The sequence below is a fragment of the Gorilla gorilla genome, chromosome 4 (assembly GCF_029281585.2).
Source record: "Gorilla gorilla gorilla isolate KB3781 chromosome 4, NHGRI_mGorGor1-v2.1_pri, whole genome shotgun sequence".
Classification (NCBI taxonomy): Eukaryota; Metazoa; Chordata; class Mammalia; order Primates; family Hominidae; genus Gorilla; species Gorilla gorilla.
The window spans coordinates 57849625-57868544 of NC_073228.2; the positions used below are offsets into that span (position 1 = coordinate 57849625).

General features: G+C 47.0%; 1 protein-coding gene across 2 annotated transcripts in view; it reads right to left on the reverse strand.

Moving 5' to 3' along the window:
- The window catches only part of UNC45B (unc-45 myosin chaperone B), a 40851-nt gene extending 24385 nt beyond the window's left edge, over positions 1-16466 (reverse strand). Inside the window, exons 1-9 of one of the 2 annotated variants that reach the window (XM_019026170.4) lie at positions 16373-16466; positions 15852-16019; positions 15278-15314; positions 14062-14237; positions 11511-11600; positions 9746-9913; positions 9024-9192; positions 4970-5140; positions 2179-2350 (exon numbers count right to left, since the gene is read on the reverse strand). In XM_019026170.4, the coding sequence (XP_018881715.2) occupies positions 2179-2350; positions 4970-5140; positions 9024-9192; positions 9746-9913; positions 11511-11600; positions 14062-14237; positions 15278-15314; positions 15852-16019 (1151 nt within the window). In that variant the 5' untranslated portion in view covers positions 16373-16466. Of the gene's footprint in view, positions 1-2178; positions 2351-4969; positions 5141-9023; positions 9193-9745; positions 9914-11510; positions 11601-14061; positions 14238-15277; positions 15315-15851; positions 16023-16372 lie in introns of both variants that reach the window. The other variant, XM_019026169.4, reaches the window with a different exon arrangement.
- Between the last annotated feature and the right edge of the window lie 2454 nt (positions 16467-18920).

The following is an 18920-nucleotide window of genomic DNA, read 5'->3' on the forward strand; positions in this document are numbered from 1 at the left end:
GAGCAGAAGCCATGGGGTAGAGAAGGAGTTGGCAAATCCAGGGAGTTGAGAATAGCTTTCACATTATTTTATTTTATTTGAGACGGGGTCTCACTCTCTTACCCAGGCTGGAGTGCAGTAGTGCATTCACGGCTCATTGCAACCTTGACCTCCTGGGCTCAAGTGATCCTCCTACCTCAGCTTCCCAAGTAGCTGAGACTACAGGGGTGTGCCCCCACACTTGACTCATTTTTAATTTTTTTTTTTTTTTTTAAGAGATGAGGGTCTCTCTACATTGCCTGGGTTGGTCTCAAACTCCTAGTCTCAGGCAGTTCTCCCACATCGGCCTCCCAAAATGCTAGGATTACAGGCATGAGCCACCACACCTGGCCAGCAGCTTTTTGCCTTTCTTTTTTCTTTTTGAGATGGAGACTTGCTCTGTCACCCAGGCTGGGGTGCAGTGGTGCGATCTTGGCTCACTACAACCTCTACCTCCTGGGTTCAAGCGATTCTTCTGCCTCAGCCTCCCTAGTAGCTGAGATTACAGGCATGTGCCACCATACTCGGCTAATTTTTGGTATTTTTAGTAGAGATGGGGTTTCACCATGTTGGTCAGGCTGGTCTTGAACTCCTGACCTCAGGTGATCCGCGCTCCTTGGCATCCCAAAGTGCTGGGATTACAGGCGTGAGCCACTGTGCCCAGCCAGCTTTTTGCATTTTAAAGGATTTTTAAAAATATGTTGACAGAGACTTATCTGTCCCACAAATACTAAAATATTTACTCTCTGGCCCTTCATAGAAAAAGTTTGTTGACCCCTGGAATATAGAAAGGAAAAGCAGAGTAAAGGCAACGTCTTCACCCACCTAAGACTCACCTGGAGTGCTTTTAAGCATGCAGCTTCCTGAGCCACACCCCAAACTACCGAGTCAAGAGGGGATGTCTCAGAAATCTGAATAATTTACAAGTCTGGGAATCATTGCAATAAAGAATTAAAAGGTCATGCACTGGAGTCACACTGATGCTGGAGCACCAGTGAGGAGACTCAGGAACTGCAGCTGCTAAGGGTCCTAACCCCGGTCTAGCTCTGCAAAGCCACATGAGTCTTAGTCTTGAAAGAACCGGGCCTCCCTCCTTGACAAGCTGACATGTGTTCCTTTCAACCACAGAAGCCAGTGGTAGGTATAAAATATGTCCATGGCTGGGCAAGGTAGTTGATGCCTGTAATCCCAGCACTTTGGGAGGCGGAGGCAGGAAGATTGCTTGAGCTTGGGAGTTCAAGACCAGCCTGGGAAACATAGCAAAACAAAAAATACAAAAATTAGCCAGGCGTGGTAGTGCACACTTATAGTCTCAGCTACTTGGGAGGCTGAGGCAGAGGCAGGAGGATCGCTTGAGCCCAGCAGGCTGAGGCTGCAGTGAGTCATGATCATGCCACTGCACTCCAGCTTGGGTGACAGAAAAAAAAAAAAAATTAGCTCAGCATGGTGGCAAGTGCCTGTAGTCCCAGCTACCGTGGGAGGCTGAGGTAGGAGGATTACATGAGCCCAAAAGTTCGAGGCTGCAGTGAGCTATGATTGTGTCACTGCACTCCAGCCTGGGGAACAGAGTGAGACCCTGTCTCAAAAAATAAATAAATAAAATAAAATATGTCCAAAAATATGTTGACACCCCTGCCTTCAAAAGTTGAAACCTAATTTCTTCCCCTTAAACATAGGTCAAACTTACTGACTTGCTTCTAACGAATAGAAGGTGGCGGAAGCGATGACATGTGTCTTCTGAGGCTAGATAGAGAAGACATCTCCCTGCTGCCTTGCTCTGTCTTGGCTCTCTTACTGTGGCATGACAGTGGCATGCAGTGAAGATGCTTCAGCAGGCTGCAGAGAGGTCTGCAGGGAGAGGAACCAAGGCCTCCCACCGACAGCCAGCACCAGTGTGCCAGCTGTGTGAGTCCACCATCTTGGAAGCATTTTCCAGCTCCCGTCAAGCCTTCAGATGGCTGCAGCCCCAGCCAGCATATGACCGTAACTTCATGAAAGACCATAAGCCAGAGCCACCCAGCCAAACCACTCCCAAATTTCTGTTCTGGTGTGAGATAATAAAACATTATTGTTTGAGCTGCTAAATTTTGAGATAATTTGTTACACAGCCATAGATAACCAAGACAGAGCCTGACCTTGTGAGGCCTCCAGGAAACTTACGTGATGTATTCCTCGCAGATCTTGCGGAAGTGATCGCGCTCCGGGTCACAGCGCAGGTCATCATAGAGCTTGTTGATGAGGATAGAGGCCAGCATGCGGGTGTTGTCAGTCAGGGGCAGGCAGGACGGCAGATCTGGAACCTGCCCCACAACCTTCAGGATCTTCCTCAGACCTGCAGGGTAGACAGTGGCAAGCCTAAGATTCCTGCTGGGCTCCATCCTCACACACACCCCTCACTCAGTGACTTGTTATCATCAGCTTCTCTCCAGCCCTGTCTGTAGAAAACATGTGGTTCATCCAGAATGAAAGGCCCTAGAATGGGATCAAAGGACCCAGGTTATACACCTGACACTGCCCCCAGCTTGACCAATTCACCTCCCTCTAGGGGGCCTCTATTTTTATGTGTACAAAATCAGGACTAGTTGATCTCAGAGGACTCTACCAGTGCTGACATTCCATGGGCTGATGTACAGTCTTCTCCAAATACTATTTCATATTCCCTTCCTCAAGCCTCAGCTTCTTCATTTGTAAAATGGGAATAATACTACCTACCTCATAAAGTTTGAGGGCTCAATGAGATAATGTATGGAAACTCTACTATCAATTCAGACACATTACTATCACTCAATAAATGTTTATTATTGAGTGTGAATTTATTAAGTATTTATTTAGTAAATGCCATATTTACATTTATGATGATGATGATGATGATGATGTCTTCTCATCTCTTCTGTTTAAAAATCTTCAATGGCTTCCTATTACCATCAGGCAAATTCAACAGTCATGTCTTTGTTAAATAAATGAGCACCTTTGGGGTACTGGCTACCAAAATAACAGATACAACCCTGACCTCCAAAAGTTCACAATACAATAGGGAAAACTGACATATGAAGATTACAATGAGATGTGATAAGTATAGAAGGGTAACACTGAAGATGAGTGATTCACTTCAACAAAATAAGATCTGCAATTTATTCTGAGCACTTACTACATGCCAAGAGCTTTATACACATTAACTTCATCTAATCTTAACAATAACCCTACTGGTTAGGAATCATTATTTCCATCTTTCAGAGGAGAAAAACAAGACTTAGAGAAGTCAAGTAAGTTGCCCAGGACAAGTCAAGTAAGTTGCCCAGTGACATAGCAAGGGCACGCTCCCAATCCCGTCTGATTTCAAAGCCTGTGATGTTAGCTGTTACACTATGTTGCCTCTGGGGCAACAGACAGGTGGATTTCGGAGCCAGGTTTTAGAGGTGGCTTGGAGCTGGTCAGACCTTGGGTAGTACAGGGAAGTGGGAGGAAGAACATTCCAGGTAAAAGCTGGGAGGCATGAAACTCTAGATGTTAGGAGGGAATTAAAAGTGCCTGGAACCAGCCTGGCCAACATGGCAAAACCCCACCTCTACTAAAAATACAAAAAAATTAGCTGGGCATGGTGGCGGGCACCTGTAATCCCAGCTGCTTGGGAGACTGAGGCAGGAGAACTCAGGAGGTAGAGGTTTCAGTGAGCCAAGATCACGCCATTGCACTCCAGCCAGGGCTACAAGGGCAAAACTCCGTCTCAAAAAAAAAAAAAAAAAAAAAAAAAGTGCCTGGAAGTGGCTTGGTGGCTCATGCCTGTAATTCCAGCACTTTGGTTAGGCCGAGGTGGGAGGACCACTTGAGCCCAGGAGTTTGAGACCAGCCTGGGCAACATAGTGAAACCACATCTCTACAAAAGAAAAACGTTAGCCCGGCATGATGGTGCGTGCCTGTGGTCCCAGCTACTCGGGAGGCTGAGGGGTAGGAAGATCACTGCAACCCAGGAGTTTGAGGTTGCAGTGACTATGATCACGCCACTGCACTCTGGCATGAGCAACAGAGTGAGACTCTGTCTTTAAAAAGAAAGAAATAGATAGATAAACAAAAATAAAATCTTGGGACCCCCAACTCCCTAAACCAAAGGAAAAAAATTAAGGTGAAAGCTGAATCATGGCAAGAAACTGCCTTTCCTTTTATTCCTAAGCAGATAGCTACAGATAAAAGGTTAAATATCTCCAAAGGTTTAATAAATTACTCTAGTGCTTAAATATGTCCATTCTATGTTCACCTTATCTTATGTAAAGTGGTCATTTACTGAGCAGGAGACAAATATGTAATTGACTATTTGACTATTCCCCTACCTCCTCCTTTCTCTTCCAACATGTGCATTCATGTAATGTGACCACACCCTCCCTCTTTCCCCTCCAGGCTGTCTTTCCCCTTAAAATATTGAAGCCCTTAAAATCATCTTTGGAGAAAGGCTCAGACCACAGACTGTTTCTGTGATTCTGTGTTTCCTGTCTGCGGGGCATGTCCGTAATCTTGGCAAAATAAACTTCTAAATTGATTGAGACCTGTCTCAGATACTTTTGGGTTTACAAACATTCTCACTGTGCTATATATAAACTATACTTGATGCAATTTCCTCCCTTTTGAAAGGCCTGTGAAGTATTTTACCAACCATGAGACTTCTGGAATTTTATCCTGTGGTTGGTGGAGTCCTTGTCCCCATTTGCTAGGTTGCTCCACCCACATGTTTTGGGGATGTGTTTGGGCACTTCCTGGGCATGTTCAGGCTCTGAATTCAGAGGCTTGACCTGCATCTTCACAAGCCCACTGGTGGATCCTGATGGGCCAATGCCTTTTCTCATCTTTTCAGTTAGAACTGAAGACCCCTTCAAGAGCCTCACATCTTCCATTTTCTGTTCAGTGCCCTGGTGCCCACTTAAAAGGCTTGAGCAAGCCCCAAACCTTCCCCTCTTCTCACCATTATCCACCACATAGATGGTACGTGAGTTGTCGTGAATGGCAAGGTCCTTCCTGGGGACATTCTTATTTAGGAGGTTCAGCGCCTGATCCCTGCCCTGGCCAGACACCTTCTTGCTGACTAGCATGTCCAGCAGGTGGCTGGTGATCTGCTTCAGGTCCTTCTTGGTGTCTGAAGAAAAAGAGGACAGGGGTAAGTAGAGACGGGTAGGAAATCTCACATATATATGACCAAGAAGAGCAGCAGCTTCTAGACTCTGGAAGTACTGAATCCACTACTTCCTGAATATGTGAATTCCCAGGGGAGTATAGTGTTGCCCATCTCACCCGGAAAAAGGGAGAGAAATCCCTAGACAACACCCCCAAGTGGTCCTCCAGCCACCCTGAACCCTGACTTCTACAACAGCTCATTCCATCCTTGAGCAGTTCAGATTCTTAGAAAGTTCTTCACTCCTACCAGTGACTGGCAGAGATCCAGGGACACTTTATGTGGTTTCTAATAAACTGATTTAATAAAATGCTTTCCAGAAGGGGAATTTATACTTTTTAGGGACATTTCACTCCCCACAGATTCAGGCATGCTGGGAGCCTGAATTCAAGCTTTTGCCTGTGACGCCGGGACTTCCTGCCCACTGGTAGATCTTAAAAGGCAAATGCCTTTTTTTCTGATTTTGCCCTCCCAGATACTTAGAGATTTTTGCTCTCATTCTAGGATGGAGCCCAAAGGCAGGCAAACCAAAAAGTAAAGCTCTCCAAACCATGTCAGATAAATAACTGATGAAGGAATACAGCTCCATCGCCTAAAGAAGGAAAGATGTAAGCAGATGTGACAGCTCATCTTCAGACAGAGGCATGTAATGAGAGTGAGATAACAGACTCCTTCTGTGAGGCTCCAGAGGGCAGACTTTGGACCAGAGGCACATGGAAGCTACAAGGGGATAGAGTGGAAATCAATACGTGGAAGAATTTTGTAGCAGAGATGTTCAACCCAAGGAAGTCATGGAAGATTGTGAATTGGTGTCTCCCTGGGAAACACGACACTCATTATAAATGCTCTTGGGTAATCTCCTCCAACACTGGCCCTGGGCTGCGTATGTGACCTGTGGCACAACCAGAGGCTTACATGGCACTTGCACATTGGGGCTTGTCCATTTAGAATCCAGCCACCATGTTCTATAGAAACCCAAGCTGGCCACTAGCAAGGCCACAAGATCAACAAGGTCACAAGGCCACAAGGTCAACATTTCCAGTTGACTGCCAGCCACACAAGCAGGGCCATCTTGGATCTTCCAAAAATTCTAGCTCAGAAAAGGAAAGTGACTAGCTGACCATTATAATAATAGTAAGTCAGAGTCACATCAAGAATCCAGGACTTCAGGGCTGGGCGCAGTGGCCTGTAATCCCAATATTTTGGGAGGCCACAGCAGGAGGATCACTTGAGGCCAGGGGTTTGAGACCAGCCTGGGCAAGAAAGTGAGACCCTGTCTCTATGAAAAATTTAAAAATTAGCCAGGCATGGTGGCATGAGCCTGTAGTCCTAGTAACTCCAGAAGCTGAGGTGGAAGGATTGAGCCCAGAAGTTTGAGGCTGCAGTAAGCTGTGATTGCATTACTACAGTCCAGCCTGAATGATAGACAAGACTCTGTCTCAAAGCAAACAAACAACAAAAAAAACCTCTTATAGACAAATAAGAACAACATTAAGAAATAGGTAACAACATGAACAAACCATCCAAAGACAAAGGAATCCAAATGGCTAATAAAGATACAGAAAAATGATCAATCTGATGAATAATTTAGTTTGAATCTAACACGATAATTTTTAATCTACTGGATAGGCAAATATCTTTAAGAAGGATAGCATTCAAATCTGATGAGAATGTGTTAAAATGGAGACTCTCATCATTGCTTGGTGAGAGTATAAATTGATGCAGCCTCTCAGAAAGGAATTAGAGAGCAAGATATAGAAAGAACATTAGTTATTTTCATAGCCTTTGACCCAGTGCTCCTTTTCTAGGAATTTGACCCCAGGAAATAATTATAAATGTGGCCAGGTATGGTGGCTCACACCTGTAATCCCAGTACTTTGGGAGGCAGAGGCGGGCGGATCACCTGAGCTCAGGAGTTTGACACCAGCCTGGCCAACATGGCAAAATCCCGTCTCTACTAAAAATACAAAAATTAGCAGAGGCTGAGGCAGGAGAATCGCTTAAACCCGGGAGGTGGAGGTTGCAATGAGCTGAGATCGTGCCACCGCACTCCAGCCTGGGCAACAGAGCAAGACTCCATCTCAATAAATAAATAAATAAATAAATATAAATAAAAATAAATTATAAATGCAAGCATAGATGCAAAAATGGCTCCTGGAGAGTTTTGTATAAACATGCAAATTGGAAATAACTGAAATCTCCAATAATATAGAGCTGATTGATGAATAATCCATACAAGGGAAGATTATGATATTCTTGAAAATAAAGTTTTCTGAGTGAACCTGCCTCTTTGGCCCTCCCAGCCAGAGCAATATCTTCTAAATTGATGCCTAGGACCTGGATGTGCAGGGAGAAGCATGAGTCTGTATGTGCATATGCAGGAAACAAATGTAAAATTAATTATTAAAATCAAAGGAATCCTTTTTAAGAATATTAAATGGTATGCAATATTAATATAATGCTCAGTGCAGAAAAAAACATATAACTATTCATAGCAGAATTCCAATTTTGTTAAATATTGATGGTTTAAAAAAAAAGAGAGGAAAGATACATGTGGTAATGGTAATAGTGATTACCTGAATGGGTAATTATAGGCATTTATTCTCATTTTTACGTAGTTCTATATTTTCCCGAATGTCTTCAATAAGCCTCTGTTACTTTTTTTACGCTGTGGTAAAATTTACATAAAATTTACCATTTTAACCTTTTTTTTTTTGAGACGGAGTCTCACTCTGTCACTCGGGTTGGAGTGCAGTGGTGCAATCTCGGCTCACTGCAACCTTCGCCTCCTGGGCTCAAACGATTCTTCTGCTTCAGCCAAAAAGCTGCCCGGCTACTTTTTGTATTTTTAATAGAGACAGGTTTTCACCATGTTGGTCAGGCTGGTCTTGAACTCCTGGCCTCATGATCCATCCACCTCGGCCTCCCAAAGTGCTGGGATTACAGGTGTGAGTCGCTGCGCCTGGCCCCATTTTAACCATTTTTAAATGTTCAGTTCAGTGGCATTAAGTATATTCACATCATTGTGCAAACATCACCACAATCTATCCACAGAATGTTTTTCATCTTGCAAAACTGAAACTTTGTCCCCATTAGAAAATAACCCCCCATTTCCCCTCTTCCATCCTCTGCCAAACACTATTCTACTTTCTATCTCCATGAATTTGACTACTCTAAGTATCTCATATGAGTGGATTCATGCAGTATTTGTCTTTTGGCTGGCTTATTTCACTAGCATAATGTCCTCAATGTTCATTGACGTTGTCGCATGTGTCAAATTTTCCTTTCTTTTTAAGGCTGACTAATATTCCATCGTATGTGTATACCACATTTTGCTCATCCAGTCACCCACCAATAGACGTTTCAGTTGTATCCATCTTTTAGCAATTGTGAATACTGCAGCTATGCCTGTTACTTTTATAATCAGAAAATACATATAACAGGCCAGGTGCAGTGGCTCATGCCTGTAATCCCAGCACTTTGGGAGGCCAAGGCAGGCAGATCACCTGAGGTCTGGAGTTTGAGACCAGCCTGGCCAACATGAAGAAACCCTGTCTCTACCAAAAACACAAAAATTAGGCAGGCATGATGGTATGTGCCTGTAGTCCCAGATACTTGGGAGGCTGAGGCAGGAGAAGTGCTTGAACCCAGGAGGTTGCAGTGAGTCTAGACTGCGCTACTGCACTCCAGCCTGGGTGACAGAGTAAGACCCCATCTCAAAAAAAGAGAAGAAAAGAAAATACATAAAACCAAGCCACCCCCACGTACAGGGAATTCCCAGTCTGAGGTAGCAGCTGACCTTTTCTTTCCCCATCCCCTTGAATCAAAACTGAAGAATGTTTCCTACCTAGAACCAGGGCCTCCTCCTTCCCTCGATGCTCCCACTTGTCCTCCCCAGACAAGGAGTCAATGATGGCTTGGAGCAGGTTGCAGACAGCCAGAGACATCTCCTCATTCTCCACGGCCATGAGGCTACAGATTCGGTCTATCTGCACTGCATGCAGAATCACTGTGGCCTAGAACCCCAGCAAGAACCATGGTCAGCTGCCTTGCCCCTCCCTTCTAGCTGCCATGCAGGTTAGAGAGGATGTGATAATCCTCCCCACCCCATCCCATGCAGTAGAGAAATCAGCCCAGGCAGCCATTGCCTCATGGGCCCCTCTGTCCTGGAAACCTCTTGACACAAGCCATGCCCATCTCTGGAGGTCAGAGTTGTGCCATCCAATACAGTGACCACTGGCCACATGGGGCCGTTGAGCTCTTGCACGGTGGCAGGACCATATGGAGATGTGCTGGAGTGTAAAATACACACTGGGTTTCAAAGACTTAGCAAGAAAAAATGTAAAATATCATAGCCTTTGCATTCATCACTTCTGCCTTAAGCACTGTCAGTAACTTGTCTTTGCTTAGTCAAACCCATTTCCAACTGAAAGGGAAAAAGAGACTGGAGCACTCTTTGACTTTTTATCTGGTTCCATTGATGCCAGCCACAGCCCTGACCACACGTCACCCTCCGGATCCTTGGACCAGCAGTCATCTGCTCCACATGCCCCACAGCCAGGCACTTACTCTGGCTTGGTGGCCGCTGCACATGCCCGACAGGGTCCGCACTGCAGCCAGCACCAGCTCAGGCTTCTTAGTGTCCAGAAGCTGCAGTAGCAAGGCTACTCCATTGTTCTGGAAGATCTTCTCAGCCCCTGCTTCCTCACGGCCTAGGACAATGAGATTGTTGGCAGCCTGAAGGAGGAAGAGGCAATAAGGGTCGTGAGGGAGGTATGGCCACCCAGGCCTGGACCATGGGCCAAGTACAAGAGCCAGTGCAAAGACTGGATCTTCAGAACATTGTTCTATTATCTCACCTTGGTAATCCTCCTCCTGGAAACACAACCCAAGAACATAATTCAAGAAAAAAAGCCAAGTAATTTGCATCAAGACCAACTGGATGAAATACATTGCAGCCATTAAAGTCATGAATAAAAAGACTAAGAGCAATGGAAAAAGCATTGGTATGCAGAATCAGGATCAAATGTTTACTCCAATTGCACTTATGTTAAAATAAAGATGTATATAATGCTTACAGAGAAGGACTAGAAAAAAGGTGGAGAAATGAAGTGTTTTTACACGGAGAATGATTTCCTTAAACATTTTGTTGATTTTCCTGTTCAGGGGAATCTGAACTTCCCAGGAAGTGAGCAGCAAAAACACTAGATGGGACCTGAAAGCCCTGGGTTTGAGTTCTGATTCTGCTCCCTGCTAGCTGTATGAGCTTGGGTGAGTCACGGCACTTCTCTGGACCCCAGACTCTTCATCTGTAAATTTAGGCAGTTGAGCAAGCAGGTTCCCAAGTCTCTTCCCACCTAAAGCCTTCCAACTTAAGGATGCATGAACCTTAAAATAAAAGGCTCCAGGTCTCAAGCAGGACCTGAGAAGCCAGGGCTGAGAAACACAGGAGGTGGAAGAAGGGGAAGGGGAGGAGGTGGGCAAAGAGATGTTGAGTTGGGTGCTGGGGAGAGGGCTGATTAGAGAATTCCAAGCAAGCGTGACCAGAACCATCACTATCAACTAAGGGCTTTGTACTTTTCCAAAAAAAAAACAAAAAACAAATAAACAAAAAAAAAAACACCTAAAAACCTTATTTTATCTATAACAACTTATTATGTTCTCACAAGAGTCTGTTAGGAAAGATATTTGCCTAGTTTATGGATTTATTGAACATAAAACTAACAAAAATTCCCCATTGTCTCTCAAGTTCTTGCAAATGTAAAACACTCGAATGTTCAATTTTTTTTCCTCTGCAGAAACACTAGAAGGAAACATAAAAAAAAAAGGTAACAAGTTTGGTTAAGAGGATGATTATGTTGGTAAATATTTAAATTTTTCAGAATGACTTCTTTCAATATTTTTTAATGAAATAAAACATTATTTTAATGGGCCATTATTTCTCAGGGCCGAAATTATAGTGAGGCCAGTGAGGTACTTGCCTTGGGTGCAAAATTTAAAGGGGCACCAAAGAACTCAATAATTGAATAATAAATCAATCAATGCTATATTTTTAAAAATCAAAATCAATGCCAGAAAAATCCATGATGAACAAAACATCAAAATTTCAAATAAAGACAGGATCCAACCTTGCTGCATGACTCTCCTCACTAGATTCACCCAAATCTCAGTCCTTCTTATGGTTTACACTGTGTTCCAATGTGCTTAACCTTTGGCCAATTTTCCTTCCTGGGCTGCAAAGACAGGCCTCTGGTCCCCCTTCCCCCTTGGAATGATGTCGCTGTCCAGACTGGCGGGTCCTTCTGCTGGCTGGATGGCACTGGCCAGCACTCACCTTTTCCCGCTTATCAGCCTCACTGTTTTCGTCCAAGAGGATCTCAAACATCTTCTGTACCCTCGAGTCTGTGGAGAACTGCACTCGGAGCTGAGGAGAGAGGAGGGAGTGGGGAAGGAGGCAGGTGGGGTCCACGTCATTTCAGCTCCACATTCAGTTCATCTCAGTAAATATCAGGGTGTCTACTCTGGGCTCCCGCACATACGTTCATTCATGTATGTATTCATTCGACAAACATTTACTGGATAAGTACGATGAATTAATAAATACAATAGAATTGTGAACAAAATCAAGTCCTTGCCCCTGAAGGCTCACCATCTGGTTACATTTGTTATCCCATTTAGACATCACAATAGTCTGGGAAGGCGTAAAGGATCTTCAGCCAAGTTTTACAGTCTAGTAAACAATCTGCTATTAGACATTTAAATAGGGATAAAACAGAAATATGTCTCCATACTCAGAATCCTGAAGCAGCTTTCTTTTTTTTCTTTTTAACACACTTGAAATGTAGATGAAGCAGCTTTCAAGCTCTGTTTCAAGCAAATTGAACTCATTTTGTTTGGATATCTAGTCCCTCACAGTCCCCACTCCAACCCCACTGCCCTGGGTCCTCCATAAAGTGACCTAACTGATCATCATCCTTCACTCCGCCAGCTTGTTTTGAACCTCCTTTTACTTTGTTTGGGGGTTCCACACTACTCCCACCTACTTCTGAGCACATTTTTTAATTTTTAATTTTTTTTTTTGAGATGGAGTCTTGCTCTGTCACCCAGGCTGGAGTGCAGTGGCACGATCTCTGCTCACTGTAACCTCTGCCTCCCAGGTTCAAGTGATTCTCCTGTCTCAGCCTTGTGAGTAGTTGGGATTACAGGCATGTGCCACCACGCCCAGCTAATTTTTTTATTTTTAATAGAGACGGGGTTTCACCATGTTGGCCAGGCCGGTTTCGAACTCCAGATGTCAGGTAATTCACCAACCTCGGCTTCCCAAAGTGTTGGGATTACAGGCGTGAGCCACCGCACCCAGCCTATTTTTAATTTATTTTTAATTTTTGGTAGGAACAGCGTCTCTCCCTATGTTGCCCAGGCTGGTCTCCAACTCCTGGGCTCAAGTGATCCTCCCGCCTTGGCCTCCCAAAGTGCTGGGATTACAGGCGTGAGCCACCGCACCCAGCCTTGTGCTCATTTCCTTTAGGGGTGCGGAGAGGTCTTTCCTTCACCTATCCCTCTCTGAATCTCTCCTTAGTTGATATTTCCTCAGTCCTTGAGTCTGCACCCTGGACAGCATGCTGTGGTCCTACCACAGGGCTTCTCCAGATGTGTAGAAGTTATTGAGTCTTGGAGCAAGGGGCTGAGTGATCAATTACCTTATGGCTCTTACAGAGAGGAAACCAACACCCCAAGAGATGCCCCACAAAAACTAGCAGCTGAGCCAGGACTAGGGTTCAGGATTTCTCACCTCTGGTCCAGGTTCTCCGCACCCTACTCCATTTCCTAGAAAATATTTTATGCTCCTGGCTCACATCAGTAATCCCAGCACTTTGGGAGGCTGAGGTGGGTGGATCACATGAGGCCAGGAGTTCGAGAGAGTCTGGCCAACATGGTGAAACCCCATCTCTATCAAAAATACAAAAATTAGAATCCCCGCCCCGCGGTGGGGCGCGGGAAATGTGGCCTATGGAAAAATACAAAAATTAGCCAGGTGTGGTGGTGCACGTCTGTAATCCCAGGTACTTGGGAGGCTGAGGCACAAGAATTGCTTAAACCCAGGAGAAAGAGGTTGGAGTGAGCAGCTGAGATCATGCCACTGCACTCCAGCCTGGGCAACAAAGCGAAAATCTGTCTCAAAAAAAGCAATCATGCTCCTAATGGGGCCTGGCTCTCCTCTATCCCTCATCAATGTCCTCAATTCCCATGTATTTTATAATACATAGAAAGAGAGAGAGATCATGTTGCAGCCATACTAAGTTATAATAATATTTCTAAGCCTCCATCTGGAATTTTTTTGGGGGGGAGCGGGGGTGGGAGAGACAGTCTTGCTCTGTAGCCCAGGCTGAAGTGCGATGGCACATGATCTCAGCTCACTGCAACCTCCACCTCCCAGGTTCAAACAATTCTCCTGCCTCAGCCTCTTGAGTAGCTGGGACTACAGGCGCCCCCACCACACCCGGCTATTTTTTGTATTTTCAGTAGAGACGGGGTTTCCCCATGTTGTCCAGGCTGGTCTCAAACTACCTGACCTCAAGTGATCTGCCTGCCTCAGCCTCCCAAAGTATTGGGATTATAGGCACGAGCCACTGTGCCTGGCCCCATCTGGAATTTAAAAGACCTGTGTTCTAGCGTTGGCTGGCTTGTGCCCTCAAACAAGCATCACAGATAGAAGCACCTGCTTAGCTGTTCTGTGCAGCCTGCCCATGCCACTTGCTGTCTCTATCTCAGAATGTGGAGGTAGGGCTAGCCCTGCCCTGATGACCCACCTCCCTAATCCATTCCTACTAGGAATGAAGAGAGGGGCTGGGCAGCCAAGGGTTGTGGGAAGAGGCCCAGCTCACCTTCTCCTGAATGCTGGTGTTGAGTCTCCTCAGCGTCTCCTGGAAGTTCTGGTTCCGTGGCTCGAGGGTGGCACAACGCTGCACGTCTTTGAAGGCCTGGTCCAGCTTCCCCAGGTGCTCCAGTGCCTGGCATCGCCGATACAGAGCCTTGATGTCCGAGGAGTTGATGTCGATGGCTATTGAGGGGAGACGGGGGATGAGGGCCTTAGGGAGCCAGACTACAGACCACCAGCCCCACTGCCCCAACTCCAGGAAGCATGCTCTTGCTGCGCTTCTGTGTCTTCCTTGGAGATTTTCCCCCAATGTGGACTCTCTGGCCCTTACCTCCCCTTTGTTAGGGAGACAGTAAGATCCACAGAGTTTCAAGGTGGGAAGAGAGCTTGAGGGTCATGTCATCCAATTCCTAATGCTCCAGTCTCTGCTACAGGATCCCTGCCAGGGGCTTAACCAATCGGTGCTTGCATACCTCCAGCAGTGGGGAGCTCCCTCCTCCTCAAGACAGCCAGGCGGGCCTGGCGCAGTGGCTGATGCCTGTAATCCCAACACTTTGGGAGGCCAAGGTAGGCAGATCACAAGGTCAGGAGTTCGAGACCAGCCTGGCCAACATGGCGAAACCTTGTCTCTACTAAAAATACAAAAATTAGCCGGGCATGGTGGCAGGTGCCTATAATCCCAGCTACTTGGGAGGCTGAGACAGGAGAATTGCTTGAACCCAGGAGGCAGAGGTTGCAGTGAGCTGAGATCATGCCATTGCACTCCAGTCTGGGCAACAGAGCAAGACTCCATCTCAAAAAAACAAAACAAAACCAAACCCAAAAAACAAAACAAAACAAACAACAACAACAACAACAAAAGACAGCCAGGCAGCTTAATCAGAAAACATTTCCCTCTCCCTGCCTGAAATGTGTTCCCTGTAACATTGCCCAGCCCTGGAACCCTTGAGATGAAATCCAATCCTTCTTCCTTGTGACAGCCTTTTAGGAATTTGAAGGCAGCTCTCTGACCCACCTGGGAGTTGCCTTTTCTGGGCTAAATATTGCAGCTTCCCTCAACTGCTCTTCACAGGATATGTTTCCAGTCCCTTCCCCAGCTTGTTCTCTCCCTTCTGAAGTCACTCCATACTCACTGTTTCTTCCCCAAAATGGTAACTAGATTAAAACCCAGGCCATGCAGAGGAGAATGTGACAGGGCAAGCTTGGGGGTGGGAGGGGCTCACCTCTGGAGGCATCTGAAGCTGCCTGGACGTAGCTCTCCTGAGGAAAGGGGAAGGAGAAGGAGACTTGGTTAATGTGGGCCCAATGCAGAGATGGCCAGAGAGTGTCCCCACAGTGTGGGGAGAGGGTTTCCTGGGGGAGCTGCAGGCTGTCAGAGGCCCAGGGCATGCTCCTCATAGGCATGGCAAAGAGGACAGGCTTTGACATCAGGCAAACCCAGGTTTGAATCTCGGCTCTGCTACTACTTGGGAGAGCTTGGGCAAGTTAATGAAGCCCTCTGGATCCCGAGTTTCTTACCTGCAATAGGGGGAGGACAACAACAGCTATCTCATGGGCCATTAGTAAGATGCCGTGAATAACACATGAAAGCACCTGGCATTGGGCTGATTCTGCTCTGGATGAATTTCTGTCTTTGCAGGGCATGGGTCAGGGGGTTGGAGGCACCCTTCTCCAACCCCAGGCATCCAGGAGAGTCGGCTGGGATGAAGGGCAATTTCTATCAGGGTGAAGGGGCTGCCACTCAGCCCCAAAGCCCCTCTGCCTCACTCCCACCCTGTGCCCTGCCCTGCCCCAGACCGTTTTCAGGCCACAGGCTGCCCGGTTCCGATAAAGCGTGGCCAGCAGGGCCTTGTCCTTGGTCAGCTTCAGGGCCTGGCTGTAGCTCTTTGTGGCGGCCTTGTAGTCCTGGAGCTGGAAATGCCGGTTCCCTTCCTCCTTCAGCTGTACCGCTTCCACCTCTGCCATCTGCTAGGACAGGAGAAGCTCTGTCTGGTCAGCCCCTCACTGCAGACCCAGGGCTGGGCTCCTGGCCTGAGGTCCGGAGCTCCAGGGTCCCCTCACACCAGAGAGGATGGTGAGGATTCTGCCTGGAAGGGATCCACCCCCAGAACCCCCAAATCTATTGCCCCATGAGGACATTATAGCATTTGCTCAGAGCCTGGCCCAAGTTGAGAGTCCCTGTGCCTCACTCTCTGTCCCTCCCAGCCTGAGCAGGCAAAGCCACTCAGTTTGTGCCAAAGGCCTGAACTCTCGTTGCAGGTCTTAGAAGTCTGCCGTCTCCCTCCCCAGTCCAGGGCACACCCCAGGCCCATGCTCACTTTTTCAGCAAGGACAATGCTTTCGATCTGCCCTCTTGTGATGCTGCTCCCCTGAGCACTCCTGTGTCAACCTCCAGCCAGCCAGCCTCAGTCTGCCCCTCCCAGCCCCCACCCAAGAGATTTTCTTGCCTCAGCCGGTGGCTCTGGACCATATTTGGCCACAGGGGCAGGTGCCCCTGGAGTCTGTCACTGATACTCAGGGCCCTCCCCCTCCCCAGACTGGTCAGTCATGACCACGTGGAGGTGCTGACCAGCCTCCGCCCAAGCACCCCACTCTGGGGTATCCTGGCGGGTGGCTTAGGCATTAACATTCCAAAGAGTGACAGAAAGATCCAGAAGGGACAGGAACCCCCCAGCAGACTCCCTCCCTGGGCACAGCTCTAATGCACCTTTCCACATCTATCCCAGATAAACAGCTTCCTCTCCCTCCCCTCAACCATTGCTATTTTTGGGAGCAGAGTGACAGCTGAGGGGCTGACAGACTGGGACACACAGCAGTTGCCCAGATCCCAGACCAACTGGAGAGTTCCAGAAATACCTTTCTGGAGGGAGCGGGGAAGGAACAGGGGAAGAAAGTTCCTTCCCTTTTCCACTTCTGCGCAACACCTCAACCCACCCTGCTTTCACGTGTTCAAAATGTCTTTGCTTTTCAGAAAGACCAACAGGACTCGCTAACTCAGTTTAGTGTGAGTGAGTGGTTCGTTAGTTTCGGTCCACATGCGGTCTCCTGTTCCTCCCCCTGTGTATAGAGTGGATCTATTCAGCCTACCTCTCCCATCTGACTGGGAGCTCCCAGAGAGTGGGCTTTGTGTATCCCCCATCAGGCTGAGATCTCTTAGGGCAAGGGCTGGGTCAGACTGGGAATTCCCCCGAGACCAAGGGTCCCCCCACCCGACTGGAAACTATCCTGGGACACACTGAGGCTCCCTCCTCAGAAGGAGGTCTTCCTGGGACAAGAACTATGTATTCACCATTGCAGAGGGGTCTCTCCTGAGGCAGGAATGTTTCTCCTTAGCTAACTGGGAGTTCCTGAAGCAAATTTATGACGTTGTCCCCAGTTGGACCAAGAACTCTTCTGCCTTTCAGTGCCCTCAAGCCTGGGCTGTGAGCTCCCTCCTGGAAGGCAAAGACAGCATCCCATATAGCTTGTCCCCCAACCCTCTTCCTGCACAGGTTCTGGCACATTCAGTGTCCGAAGTGTGTTTCCTGAATGGAATGAATGGATGAATGAATGAATGAATGAATGGTGTCTTCATGCTGATGATTTCCTCCACTCACCTCTCGTCCCTCTCCCCTCCACCCCACACATATCTTCAAACTTACCTGGCCAGAGCTGAGAAAGACACTGAAGAAAATCCCAGGTGGAATCATTCATACTAGATTCTACTCGCAGACCTGTGACCTTGGACACACAGCTATGTGACCTTGGACAAGTTGTAGTGCCCTGCTGGACACAAAGCCCAGCCCTAACACATGTTTGTTGAATGAGCAAATAAATGAATGAATAGATGGATGAATTCCCTGCCTTCATGTTATCACAAGCCCTGGGCCCTTTTGTGGGGCAAGCTCTCTGCAGCAATGAGGTAATAGGATAAAGGATCCTGACATTGGCAGAGACCTGCGGTTCTGTGACTTTAGGTCCAAGGGATCTTATATTCAAATGCTGATTCAGTAATTCATTCCACAAGCATTTCTTAAACATCTTTTTGTTGTTGTTGTTGTTGTTGTTGTTGTTGTTGTTGTTGTTGTTGTTTGAGACAGTCTTGCTCTGTTGCCCAGGCTGGAGTGCAGTGGCACGATCTCAGCTCACTGCAACCTCCACCTTCTGGGTTCAAGAGAGTCTCCTGCCTCAGCCTCATGAGTCGCTGGGATTACAGGCATCCACCACCATGCCTGGCTAATTTCTGTATTTTTAGTAGAGATGGAGTTTCACCATGTTGGCCAGGCTGATCTTGAACCCCTGACCTCATGATCCACCTGCCTAGGCCTCTCAAAGTGCTGGGATTACAGGCATGAGCCACCGCGCCTGGCCCACATTTCTTAAACATTTATTATGTGTGAGGAACTGTGAAGCATAGAACACTGGTGAGGGCAAGGATTTGTGTCTATGTTGTTCCCTCACATATTCCAAGCGTTTGTAATGGTGTGGGGCACAGTGGCTGACACCTGTAATCCCAGCACTTTGGGAGGCCAAGGCAGGCAGATCACCTGAGGTCAGGAGTTCCAGACCAGCCTGGCCAACATGGCAAAACTCCGTCTCTACTAAAAATACAAAAGCTAGCCAGGCATGGTGGCGGGTGCCTGTAATCCCAGCTACTAAGGAGTCTGAGGCAGGAGAATCACTTGAACCCCAGAGGCAGAGGTTGCAGTGAGCCAAGATCACGCCACTGCACTCCAGCTTTGGTGGCAGAGCAAGATTCCATCTCAAAAAAGAAGAAAAAAGAAAAAGAAGGTGCTCAATGCTATTTGTTGAATGAATGAATGAAATAATTCCGTGGATCTGTGATTCTGTGATTTCTTTTTTTTTGTTTGTTTGTTTTGGTTTTTT